The sequence below is a fragment of the Boleophthalmus pectinirostris genome, unplaced genomic scaffold (assembly GCF_026225935.1).
Source record: "Boleophthalmus pectinirostris isolate CB_2022bp ecotype Guang Dong unplaced genomic scaffold, ASM2622593v1 HiC_scaffold_3, whole genome shotgun sequence".
Taxonomy (NCBI): Eukaryota; Metazoa; Chordata; class Actinopteri; order Gobiiformes; family Gobiidae; genus Boleophthalmus; species Boleophthalmus pectinirostris.
In genome coordinates this window covers 437,131-450,460 of record NW_026571299.1, presented here as the reverse complement: position 1 = coordinate 450,460, position 13,330 = coordinate 437,131, and the positions used below count along the sequence as shown (strand labels likewise).

The 13,330-nt window shown below is 44.8% G+C and overlaps 1 protein-coding gene across 5 annotated transcripts in view; it reads left to right on the top strand.

Moving 5' to 3' along the window:
• aggf1 (angiogenic factor with G patch and FHA domains 1) overlaps positions 1-10,663 on the top strand; it is a 31,042-nt gene extending 20,379 nt beyond the window's left edge. For 4 of the 5 annotated variants that reach the window (XM_055160230.1, XM_055160232.1, XM_055160231.1 and 1 more), the window contains 8 exons: positions 2,869-3,457; positions 6,129-6,228; positions 8,503-8,554; positions 8,756-8,857; positions 9,113-9,394; positions 9,478-9,599; positions 9,875-9,974; positions 10,179-10,663. In XM_055160230.1, the coding sequence (XP_055016205.1) occupies positions 2,869-3,457; positions 6,129-6,228; positions 8,503-8,554; positions 8,756-8,857; positions 9,113-9,394; positions 9,478-9,599; positions 9,875-9,974; positions 10,179-10,379 (1,548 nt within the window). In that variant the 3' untranslated portion in view covers positions 10,380-10,663. Of the gene's footprint in view, positions 1-2,217; positions 2,288-2,868; positions 3,458-6,128; positions 6,229-8,502; positions 8,555-8,755; positions 8,858-9,112; positions 9,395-9,477; positions 9,600-9,874; positions 9,975-10,178 lie in introns of all 5 variants that reach the window. The other variant, XM_055160233.1, reaches the window with a different exon arrangement.
• Positions 10,664-13,330: the final 2,667 nt, after the last annotated feature.

The window sequence follows — 13,330 nt, the reverse complement described above, 5'->3', positions numbered from 1 at the left end:
TGTTGTTGTTGTGTCTGTTGTGTGTGTGTCTGTTGTTGTTGTGTTCTTGTGTGTGTGTTGTGTTGTGTTGTGTTGTGTGTTGTTGTTGTTGTTCTGTTGTGTTGTGTTGTTGTTTTGTTGTGTGTTTGTGTTGTTTGTGTTGTTGTGTTGTGTTGTTGTGTTGTGTGTTGTGTTTGTTGTTGTGTTTGTTGTGTTGTGTTGTTGTGTTGTGTTGTGTGTGTGTTGTTGTTGTTCTGTTGTGTTGTGTTGTGTTGTTGTTGTTTGTTGTTGTTGTGTTGTGTGTGTGTTGTTGTGTTGTTGTGTTGTTGTTGTTGTTGTTGTGTTGTGTTGTGTTGTTGTGTTGTTGTTGTGTTGTTGTGTTGTTGTTGTTGTTGTGTTGTGTGTTGTTGTGTTGTTGTGTTGTGTTGTTGTGTTGTGTGTGTTGTTGTGTTGTTGTTGTTGTGTTGTTGTGTTGTGTTGTTTGTGTTGTTGTGTTGTGTTGTTGTTCTTTTCTGTTGTTGTGTTGTTGTTGTGTTGTTGTTTGTTGTGTTGTTGTGTTGTTGTTTGTTGTGTTGTTGTTCTGTGTTGTGTTGTTGTTGTGTTGTGTTGTGTTGTGTGTTGTGTTGTGTTGTTGTGTTGTTGTTGTTTGTTGTTGTTGTGTTGTTGTTCTGTTGTGTTGTTGTGTTGTTGTGTTTGTTGTTGTTCTGTTGTGTGTTGTTGTGTTGTGTTGTTGTGTTGTTGTGTTGTTGTTCTGTTGTGTTGTGTGTTGTGTTGTTGTGTTGTGTTGTTCTGTTGTGTTTGTTGTGTTGTGTTGTTGTGTTGTTGTTCTGTGTGTTCTGTTGTGTTGTTGTTTGTTGTGTTTGTGTTGTTGTTCTGTTGTGTGTTGTTGTTGTGTTGTTGTGTTGTGTTGTTCTGTTGTGTTGTTGTGTTGTGTTGTGTGTGTTGTTGTTCTGTTGTTTGTGTGTTTGTGTTTGTTGTGTTGTTGTTCTGTTGTTGTTGTTGTTGTGTTGTGTTGTGTTGTGTTGTTTGTGTTGTTGTTGTTGTGTTGTGTTGTGTGTTGTTTGTTGTTCTGTTGTGTGTTGTGTTGTTGTGTGTGTTGTTGTGTTGTGTTGTTGTGTTGTGTGTTGTGTGTTGTGTTTGTTGTGTTGTGTTGTTGTTTGTTGTTGTTTGTTCTGTTGTGTTGTGTTGTGTTGTGTTGTTGTGTTGTTGTTGTTGTGTTGTGTTGTTTGTTTGTTGTGTTGTTGTGTTGTGTTGTTGTTCTGTTGTGTTGTTGTGTTGTGTTGTTGTTGTGTTGTTGTTGTGTTGTTGTTGTGTTGTTGTGTTTGTGTTGTTGTGTTTGTTGTGTTGTGTTGTTGTGTTGTTGTTTGTGTGTTCTGTTGTGTTGTGTTGTGTTGTTTGTTGTGTTGTGTGTTGTGTTGTTGTGTTGTGTTGTGTTGTTGTGTTGTTTGTGTTGTGTTGTTGTTGTGTGTTGTGTTGTGTTGTGTTGTTGTGTGTTGTTGTTGTGTTGTGTTGTTGTTCTGTTGTGTTGTGTTGTTGTTGTTGTGTTGTGTGTGTTGTTGTGTTGTTGTGTTGTGTTGTTGTGTTGTTGTGTTGTGTTGTTGTGTTGTTCCTGTCACACTCAGAGCTGGAATGTGTTTGTTTGTTTGTTTATTCTGAGTCTGTTACATCTGTTAAAACTCCAAACACTCTGTTCCACCTCGTGATGTCATCAAGTGGGAGTTTTCAAGTCAACCTCCTTGTCCCTCTCCTCTCTCTTTCTCCTCTTTCTCTCCTCTTTTTCTTCCTGTATCACCACGTGATGACATCACAAGGTGGAGCAGAGTGTTGTCGGTGTGAGAGAAGAACTCTGAAGTTTAATGGTGCAGAGTTTGTGACAAGTCCGGCTCTGTGTGTGACCAGGAAACCACAACACAACAGAGGATTATGGGACATGTAGTCTCTGTATAAACGACACTAGAGCAGAGGATTATGGGACATGTAGTCTCTGTATAAACGACACTAGAGCAGAGGATTATGGGACATGTAGTCTCTGTATAAACGACACTAGAGCAGAGGATTATGGGACATGTAGTCTCTGTATAAACTCCATCAGAACAGAGAGCAGATGTTTGTTTAGGTGTCGTCAGGGCAAAGGAGCAGCTCCAAAACCGATTTAGTTTTTAAATTAAAGTAAAATTTAAAAAAAAAAAAAAAAAAAGGGTTTTGCGGCGTCTGGACTAAAGACTTGTTCTGATTTAGGTCGACGACGTCACAAAATCTTTGGCCAAAATGAAGATTTCCTCTTTTCGGAACACTGCTCCCTACAGAGGTACTTAAGACGACACACAGAGGCCACCGGGACCTGGTTCAGTCCAGGTTTAGACCTGGTTTAGACCTGGTTCAGTCCAGGTTTAGACCTGGTTTAGACCTGGTTTAGACCTGGTTTAGACCTGGTTTACACCTGGTTTAGTCCTGGTTTAGTCCTGGTTTAGTCCTGGTTTAGACCTGGTTTAGACCTGGTTTAGACCTGGTTTAGTCCTGGTTTAGTCCTGGTTTAGTCCTGGTTTAGACCTGGTTTAGACCTGGTTTACACCTGGTTTAGTCCTGGTTTAGACCTGGTTTAGTCCTGGTTTAGTCCTGGTTTAGTCCTGGTTTAGTCCTGGTTTAGTCCTGGTTTAGATTTATACGTGTTGTACCTAATAAGAGTGGCCTGCGTTTACATGTTTTGTCCTGATTTTTCCACATTTCGTTTCAAACTATTTCGGTTTTAGTCTCAAACATTTTCACGTTGAGGGAGGAACAATTTTATATTTGAAAACAAAAACCAAAAAAACTCTGAGACCGACGCACTGAGGCCGCGAGCCGACGCAGCTAACGCTCCTCGCCTCATTCTGACCCGTGTGCTGACAGGACAAGGCCAAGAAGGAGCCCAAAGAAGATCTGAAAACCTCACACAAAAAACCCCAAGACCAACGAAAACCAAGACCAAAGTCCAGGTCCAGGTCCAGGTCTAGATCCAAAAGTCCCGCTCGGAAAAGAAGGAACTCTCCGAAACTGCGAGGAGACGAGAGACGGAGACACAGGGACGAGTCGCCGTACGAGGACAGAGACCGGAGCAGAGACCGGAGCAGAGACCGGAGCAGAGACCGGAGCAGAGACCGGAGCAGAGACCGGAGCAGAGACCGGTCCAGGGACAAGTCCAGGGACAAGTCCAGGTCTCGCAGGAGAAGGAGGAGGGAGGAGAGGAGGAAGAGGAGGAGGAGACGAGAGGAGACGAGGAGCAACGGGTCGGACGCCAACAGCGAGCCGGAGGAGGGGGAGCTGTCGGAGAGCGAGAGGGACAGCACGCCGTCCTCCAGGGGGGACGAGGACAGAGGGAGGGACAGGGGAGGAGGCAGGAGAGGAGACAGGGACAGGGGAGGGAGGAGAGGAGACGAGGAGCTAGGAGAGGAGGAGACGCTGGAGGAGGTGGAGATGGAGCTGGACGCGGCTCAGGGAGGTGAGTGGAGCTGCACGACTTCTGGTTTATAAAGTGTTTCAAAGTCTGATATTAGAGCCCGACCGATATGGATTTTGTTGTGGCCGATATGAAACCGATATAATGGGAGTTGGAGCTGCCGATATAATCGCCGATATATTTAGTGATGTAAAAATTCACTGTAAATGTTGAATTGTTTAAAAAACTTCGGTTTGTCTCTGGTGGATTTTAAACTGGGTTTATTTAGGAAACATTTATTGTTCTTCTGACTCTTTACATCATATTTACAGACAGTTGGACTAATGACATTTTTGCATCACATTCTAGACACTAGTGACGGGGATTAGTTCTTTTTAGAGAACCGGCTCTTTTGGCTCGGCTCACTAAAGCAGTTGGCTCTTTCGGCTCCCAAGCGGCTCTTGAGATTGTTTTGTTGCAAGCAGGACTAAACCAGAACTGAACCAGGACTGAGTGTCTGGACTCGGTCTCTCCTTCACTCCAGCCCAAGTTTAGTCCTGGTTTATTCATTTTATGCTGAACTGCAGACAAATATGCACTTTTTTTTTTTTTTATCCTATGCACATGCAGATTTCTGAAAGTTTCGTTTTCAGCCGCTGCTGCTGTCAAACTACGGGTCTAAAAGCAACATGAAGAAAAAACACGACTCCCAATAAGGATCAGGCTCCCGTCGTTCCCTTCAAAGAGCCGGATCTAAGAGCCGCTTCGTTCACCACCGACTCATCACGAGTAAAGAAACTAGTGCTATTAGTAGAGCTTGACCGATATATCGGTTGGACGATATTATCGGCTGACATGGGCAACTTTAGGCATATCGGCTATCGGCCGATATACTTGCAGATATGGGCCGATATTTCCCGTGGGCATGTGATACCTCGTTATAAATCTTAGACTCTCTACATTCTGTTCATTTAATCCAATTTACAGACAGATAAATGTCCAAATATGTGACTCCACATCAGTATTTATCTGTGGAGTCATTTGTCTGTGTGTGTCGTACTGTCCCTGAACACACCACAGAGTCACGTCACTCACGTGTGTTTGTTTACACCTGCAGACTCAGATCCAAACACTGAGATTATTTTCTTTTTTCGGACAATCGGTTTGAGTCTGGATTAAAAGGACATTTATTAGTGCAGATTTGTGATGTGGGAGGAGCCTGTGTGATGTGGGAGGAGCCTGTGTGAGCGGTGAGTGTTGGAAATACATCGACTTTGAAGCTAGTTTTTGTCATTTGTTATGGGTTAGCTGCTGTAGCCTCGAACATAAACAGACTGTTTTCTATTGGTCTGTTCTAAAGTGATTATATTGTTCGTATATTTGCTACTGGACCTGCACTGATGTAAATGAGCTGTGAACAGACGTGTGAATTACAACATTTGCGTATATAATTAATTACCGCGGCGCGCACGTATTTACGGCTAAAGGCTAATAGCGCTACTTTCTTTACTAGTTATGGGTCCGTCGCGAATGAAATGACTCTTAGATCCGGCTCTTTGAAGAGAACGACGGGAGCCTGATCCTTATTGGGAGCCGTGTTTTCTCTTTCTCTCACTTTTTTTCTCTTCACGTCGCGTTCAGACTCGTGGTTTGACAGCGGCAGCGGCTAAAAATGAAACTTTGAGACATTTACCTGTACGTAGGATTAAAAAAAATAAAAATAAAAAAAAATAGCATATTTGACTGTAGTTTAGCATAAAATAAATAAGTCCTGGTTTAGTCCTTTTTCAGTCCTGGTTCAGTTCTGGTTTAGTCCTGCTTGCAACAAAACAATCTGAAGAGTCACTTGGGAGCCAAAAGAACCAGCAGCTTTTAGTGAGCCGAGCCAAAAGAGCCGGTTCTCTAAAAAGAACTGGAATAAACATCACTAGTGTCTAGAATGTGATGCAAAAATGTCATTAGTCCAACTGTCTGTAAATATGATGTAAAGAGTCAGAAGAACAATAAATGTTTCCTAAATAAACCCAGTTTAAAATCCACCAGAGACAAACCCAAGTTTTTTTAAACAATTCAACATTTACAGTGAATTTTTACATCACTAAATATATCGGTGATTATATCGGCAGCTCCAACTCCCAGTATATCAGTTTCATATCGGCCACAACAAAATCCATATCGGTCGGGCTCTTGCTATTAGTCTTTAGCCGTAAATGCTGCACCGTGGTAATTAATTGTATGTGTAAATGTGGATCATTCACACGTCTGTTCACACTCATTTACATCAATGCAGCTGCAGAAACAAATATACAAACAATATAATCACTTTACAACAGATCAATAGAAAACAGACTGTTTATGTGACACACAACAGATCAACAAGAACAAATAAACAAAACTAACTTCAAAGTCCATGTAGCCGATATGTCTCCAGGTGCTCATATCGGCCAATAATATCGGCCAGGATATAGCGGTCGGGCTCTAGTGCAGACAGGTGCAGACAGGTGCAGACAGGTGCAGACAGGTGCAGACAGGTGCAGACAGGTGCAGACAGGTGCAGACAGGTGCAGACAGGTGCAGACAGGTGCAGACAGGTGCAGACAGGTGCAGACAGGTGCAGGCAGGTGCAGACAGGTGCAGACAGGTGCAGACAGGTGCAGACAGGTGCAGGACAGGTGCTGGTGCAGAGGTGTGGTTGATCATGATGAGTTTGTTTTTGTGTAAATGTGTTCTTCAGCGTGGCCTCCTTGTGTTCGTGTGACGGTGGTTCGCTCTCCGGTGCTGCAGGTCGGGACTCTGTTCATCCTCACGGCCGACGCCACCGCCACCATCGGACGGTACGGACGCCGCCGCGACTCGTATTTTCAATATATTTTACGTCTTATATGACTTTGTGTATTTCAATCACATTTTCAATCGATCCGATGTATTTGTGTAGCACATTTAAACCAGCCAGAGCTAATCCAAGTGCTCAACACTGAACTAAACTCACAACAGACAAATCGACGAGAATGATAATAAATATACATACAGGCGAGTTTCAGCTGACGTCATTGTTATTAAAAACCCACGTTGCTGCTGGGAAATATTCTGGTTGGAGGCAGAAACACGGTGGCGTCAAACACAGTGTGTAACCTCCTGTATTTCTCCCTGATGGTAAATTCCTGCTGCATCATCAGACGCACAAATAGAAACACAGAAGAAGGAAAATGTCTTTTTCATATTCTGAGTGAAAAGAACCACTAACGGTGAATTAAACGACTTTCAAACATCCGCAGAGCAAACGTAGAAGATCCTAACAAACCGTGGACTCAACAAGTTCAACAACACATCCAGACTCTTGGAGGTTTTCATCTTTTCTGCTGTGAATGGCCCAGGAGTTTCCACCAAGTCATTGTGGATAATAATATTATTATTATAAATATTTGTCCAGGGAGTTGGAGATTCTGACCAGAAGTTTGGTTTGGTCCAGACTCTGTCGGGGTTGAAAAGGGTGATTTGTCGTCCGTCGATGTTTATGACCAGTTTGTGGTCAAATGGTCTTGGGTCGTCTGCCGTTAGAGTGGATCAATAACCAGGATCAATACCCTTTACGTGCTTTCTCGCTCTGTCCTTCATGTTCAATTAGTGTTTCTTGCTGCTGACCAAAATAATTCAAAACATGCAACGCACGCTTTTGTCAACAATGAAACTCGACTATATAAGAATAACCACAAGGAGCCAAGCGTCTCTTCCAAACTCTAGTCCAGACGTGTCAAACTCATGTTGTTCTGGGAGTCGAGTCCAACCGACTTTGATCCAAAGTGTCCGGATCAGAAAACTCAAGTCATATAAACCCCAAAAATAACAAGAAGTTCAAATATTTGTGCAGAGAAACACAAATCTGTTACACAAATCTTTTTGAATTGATGAACTCTTTTTTTTAACTAAATATTATAATATTATGAACAACCTGAAACTTTAAGAAAAATACAATTTCAACACAAAGTTTGAACATGAACTTGTCTGTAAACAGAATAAGTCCATTTTTGTTGTAAAATCCTGCACTCGGCTCCACTTTTCTCATGTTGGACATTTTTCTGATGAGGGTGTCACGGTCAACAGTCAAAACCATCGTCCTTTAAGACGTTTGGAAAGAGACAAGTCTTCATTTGTGCTGCTCTGGTGGGAGGGGCCACGTACAGAGACTCTGCTCTGGTGGGAGGGGCCACGTACAGAGACGCTGCTCTGGTGGGAGGGGCCACGTACAGAGACGCTGCTCTGGTGGGAGGGGCCACGTACAGAGATGCTGCTCTGGTGGGAGGGGCCACGTACAGAGACTCTGCTCTGGTGGGAGGGGCCACGTACAGAGACGCTGGAGACGCTGCTGTGATAAACACCACAGAAAATTAACAAGATTTTAATTGAAAATATAATTAAATAAAATCAGCCCAGAGCCAGATTAAAGGTCTTGGAGGGCCGGATCTGGCCCCCGGGCCTTGTGTTTGACACCTGTGTTCTAGGCAAATGTCAGGGAGAAAAGGTGCGTTTGGAGCATGGATTTAAATGGATTTGTGCAGTGGCAGATTGTTCCACAGTCGTGGAGCGACCACAGAGAAGGTCTGGTCTCCTCTGGTCCTCAGCCTGGTCCTGGGAGGAGGTGGGAGGAGGTGGGAGGAGCGCAGACGTCTGGATGGACGTGTGGCTGAAGGAGTTCAAATAAATATTAAGACTCTTAAAAACAATCATTCAAATTTTAAAATGGCTTCTGAAGTCTCCGTGGAGCCAGCACAAGGATGTAAGAACAGCCGTGATGTTTGTCCCGCCGCTTCTTTCCAGTTCAACATGGAGACACAGAGTCACAGTCGTTGAGCCGCGAGGACACAGATGCATGAACGACCTCGAATAACACCGAGGTTTCTAGAAAATACTTTTACATAGGAGCTAAGAAGAACCTATGGCACTGTCACAGTTTATCAAGACAATGACCAAAAACTCTTATTTCTGTCTTCTGCTTATTTAAACTGAGAAAATTCCACTGCTTCTATCCCTGAACCTCCTTTAAGCAAATCACCAGAACTTGTACAGAGCAGCTGGTCTGAATGTTTGAATCCTTCTCGTGTGGTGTTCAGGGAGAAGGACATGGACCACGCCATCAGGATCTCAGAGTTGGGCGTCAGTAAGGTACAAACATCTACTTTTAAACTTTATAAACTTTAATCTCCTCAGTTTTCCTCACTCTTGTTCTTGTTCTTCTTGTTCTTGTTCTTCTTGTTCTTCTTGTTCTTGTTCTTCTTGTTCTTCTTCTTGTTCTTCTTGTTCTTGTTCTTCTTCTTGTTCTTCTTGTTCTTGTTCTTCTTGTTGTTTCTGTCTGTGGTGCTTCAGTTTCACGCTGAGGTTTTCTTCGACCTGGAGCTTCAGTGTTACATGATCGTGGACCAGGGCTCCCAGAACGGAACCGTCATCAACGGGAACCGCATCCTCCAGGTCAGACCCGCTCGACTCCTTGTTTAGTCCTGCTCAAGTCCCGATCCAGTCCTGATCCAGTCCCCTTCTAGTCCTGCTAAAGTCCTGCTCTAGTCTCGGTCTAGTCCTGCTCTAGTCCTTGTTTAGTCCTTGTTTAGTCCCGCTGTAGTCCAGCTCTCGACTCGCTCTAGTCTTTGTTTAAGTCCCGGTCCCGGTCCTGGTCCCGGTCCTGGTCCCGGTCCTGGTCCCGGTCTAAACCGTGTCCGTGTGTTCCAGCCGAAGCAGAAGTCGTGTCCTCACCCTCTGACTCACGGGGACGAGGTTCGGTTTGGAGACACAGTTCTGTCCTTCCACATTCACCGCGGCACCGACACCTGCGACGGGTGCGAACCTGGACAGATCCTCGCCCACTTGAGCAAACACCCGCGCCCGCAGACAGGGGGCGCCGCCAACGCCGCCGCCGCCTACGCCAACGCCCACGCCGCGGGCAGCAGAGAGGACAAGGAGACGCTCAGGGTCAAAGAGCTCAAGAACCTCAAGGCCAAGTACGGAATCCAGGTAAACAAACACCTGTCTGCACCTGTCTGCACCCTGTCTCCTCGTCTTCTTCTCCTCTGATGTGTCATCGTTGATGTTCTCAGAGTAACGAGGAGTCTTCAGCGTTGAGGAACCCTCGGTACAGAGACAGAGCAGAGTCCAGGAGACAGACCGTGGGCAGTGAGGGAGCGTTTCAGAGAGACGACGCTCCAGCTTCAGTCCATCAGTGAGGAACACTTCAACAAAGACCATCTCAAAACATCTCAAAACATCATCACACCACCTCAGAACATCTCAAAACATCTCAAAACATCATCACACCACCTCAGAACATCTCAAAACATCTCAAAACATCATCACACCACCTCAGAACATCTCAACATCTCAGAACATCTCAAAACATCTCAGACCATCATCATCACACCATCTCAGGACTCTCTGTGGTTTCTCTCTAAAAGTGTTTGTTTGTTTGTTTGTTTGTTTGTTTGTTTGTTTCCACAGAGAGATCTCTGAGGGCAACAAAGGGAGGAAGATGTTGGAGAAGATGGGCTGGAAGAAAGGAGAAGGTCTGGGGAAGGAGGGCTCCGGCATCAGGGACCCGGTGAGACCTTTACACACACTGCACCAGTGTCACACATCTTCATAACTCAGGTCCACAGACGTGACTCGTAAACTGAGTGAACATTTGTGAACGTTCATGAGGATGTTTGTTTATCGACTGACAAAGAACAAAACAAACCAGACTCAGACTTAAAGCTCCACTGCGGGACATTTCTGTCTCTAATTAAACTTGTGTGTTTTTCAGATCGAGCTGAAAATCCGAAAGGCCCAGTCGGGTCTGGGGGCGGCGCCCGCCGTTTCCGTGGACGACGCGTCTCTGAACAAAACGAAGAATCAGAAAAACTGGGACAAAGCTCGAGAACGTTTCGCCGAGACGTACGCGACCCGGGACGAGGGCGGAGCCACGGCCCGGGCGCCGGAGGGGGCAACGCCGCCGCAGAACTGAACCACCCGGACCACCCCGCTGGAGACAAGGGCGGAGCCACTGGAGGAGGGTGGAGCCGCTGGAGAGGAGGGCGGAGCCACTGGAGGAGGGCGGAGCCGCTGGAGAGGAGGGCGGAGCCGCTGGAGAGGAGGGCGGAGCCGCGGCGGTGCAGCCTTGGTGAGGTTTTGTTTGGAGTCATGTGACGTTTGGGACCATTTACACAAACATTCAGTATAAAAAGTTTGAACTGTTCAATGATTCAAAACGACGGTAAATTTTGTGAATAAAATGTGAAATCTCTTAAACTTTAGTTGTGTTTTTATTGTTGCTTTTTTACATTTAAGACGAGATTTTCATAAAGGTCGATGAGAAGCTGCTGATGCGACACAAACCTCGATAAGTTTTTTATACGATGCTCTTTCAGTTCAATAAAAAACAAAGTGTGAATCTCGACTGTGACACTAAAAGTTTAAATCCACTAAGTTTGTACAAAGTGAAAGATCTGGGTCCAGCACAGGGAGAACTACATGTGTGTCAATGAACAAAAAAACAACCAAACTACAACTCTGGTCTCTGGAAACTCAAAGGATCAGTGCTGCAAATCAAACACACGAGTGGATCATGAGAACAGAACTTTTCAAACTTACAGTTTATATAAAAAAAAACACAAATTTTACTTTTCAAAAAGTGAAAATGTCGACGCAGCTGAAACTTTGACACAAAATCAGTCAGTAAAATATTTATAAAAACAGAATCTACAATATATCTAGACCAGGACTAAACCAGGACTAAACCAGGTCTAAACCAGGTCTAAACCAGGTCTAAACCAGGACTAAACCAGGACTAAACCAGGACTAAACCAGGTCTAAACCAGGACTAAACCAGGACTAACCAGGACTAAACCAGGTCTAAACCAGGTCTAAACCAGGTCTAAACCAGGACTAAAACCAGGACTAAACCAGGACTAAACCAGGTCTAAACCAGGTCTAAAACAGGTCTAAACCAGGACTAAACCAGGAAAACCAGGTCTAAACCAGGTCTAAACCAGGTCTAAACCAGGTCTAAAACCAGGTCTAAACCAGGACTAAACCAGGACTAAACCAGGTCTAAACCAGGTCTAAACCAGGTCTAAACCAGGACTAAACCAGGACTAAACCAGGTCTAAACCAGGTCTAAACCAGGTCTAAACCAGGTCTAAAACTAAACCAGGACTAAACCAGGACTAAACCACTAAACCAGGTCTAAACCAGGTCTAAACCAGGTCTAAACCAGGACTACTAAACCAGGACTAAACCAGGACTAAACCAGGACTAAACCAGGACTAACCAGACTAAAACTAAACCAGGTCTAAACCAGGTCTAAACCAGGACTAAACCAGGACTAACCTAAACCAGGACTAAACCAGGGACTAAACCAGGACTAAACCAGTCTACACCAGGACTAAACCAGGACTAAACCAGGACTAAACCAGGTCTAAACCAGGTCTAAACCAGGACTAAACCAGGACTAAACCAGGACCTAAACCAGGACTAAACCAGGACTAAACCAGGTCTAAACCAGGTCTACACCAGGTCTACACCAGGACTAATCCAGGACAAAACCAGGACAAAACCAGGTCTAAACCAGGTCTAAACCAGGTCTACACCAGGTCTACACCAGGACTAAACCAGGACTAAACCAGGACTAAACCAGGACTAAACCAGATCTAAACCAGGACTAAACCAGGACTAAACCAGGACTAAACAGCAGGTCTACACCAGGACTACACCAGGACTAAACCAGGTCTAAACCAGGTCTAAACCAGGTCTACACCAGGACTAAACCAGGACTAAACCAGGTCTAAACCAGGTCTAAACCAGGTCTAAACCAGGACTAAACCAGGACTAAACCAGGTCTAAACCAGGTCTAAACCAGGTCTACACCAGGACTAATCCAGGACTAAACCAGGACTAAACCAGGACTAAACCAGGTCCGTGGCTGTGCACTCGTTTCTGTTTCTTAAACTTGTTCTGAATTAAAGAAAAATCCTCTGAGTTCAAAGTTTTAAATCAAAGTGACATGATTTAAACCTGGAGGCGATTTCAGTTTTATTTAATGATTCAGACTCTGAGCCGTGAGCCGCCTCTGCCCCGGGACTGAACCAGGTCTGAACCAGGTCTGAACCTGGTCTGAACCAGGTCTGAACCTGGAGCAAAACAAACTGAACACATTTTAGACACGTGATTTAGTTCTGGTTCAAAGTTTCACATTTTCAACTTGAGAAAAATGAACAAAAACACTGAAATCTGCTGCAACAAATGTAAGACTGACACTCGAGGCTTGAGGACACGTCTGGACACGTCTGGACAGGTGTGGACAGGTTTAAAGGAGCAGCAGTTTTTATGCCGACGTGGAGAGGAAAGATTTGGAGATTTTGTTCGTGGAGGAAATGAAACCAAACTTTAAAATTTAGCTCAGACTTTTGTTATTTCGATTCAGTTTTGGATATTTTTGTGCCCAGAGCGACATGTTCCGGTGTCTTCAGGAGTGTTCAGGAGGAGTGTTCAGTGTGTGTTCAGGTGGAGTGTTCGGATGTTCGTGTTCAGAGTGTTCAGAGTGTTCAGTGTCAGTGTGTTCAGGAGTGTTCAGTGTTCAGTGTTCGGGAGTGTTCAGGTGTGTTCAGGTGTGTTCAGGGTGTTCAGTGTTCAGGTGTGTTCAGGTGTGTTCAGGTTCTGGAGTGTTCAGGAGTGTTCAGGTGTGTTGTGTTCAGGAGTGTTCAGGAGTGTTCTGGTGTGTTCAGGTGTGTTCAGGAGTGTTCAGGTGTGTTCAGGAGTGTTCAGTGTTCAGGTGTGTTCAGGTGTTGTGTTCAGGTGTTTTGTGTTCAGTTGTTTCAGTGTCAGGAGTGTTCAGGTGTGTTCAGGAGTGTTCAGGAGTGTGTTCAGGCTGTGTTCAGTGTGTTCAGGTGTGTTCAGTGTGTTCAGAGTGTTCAGGTG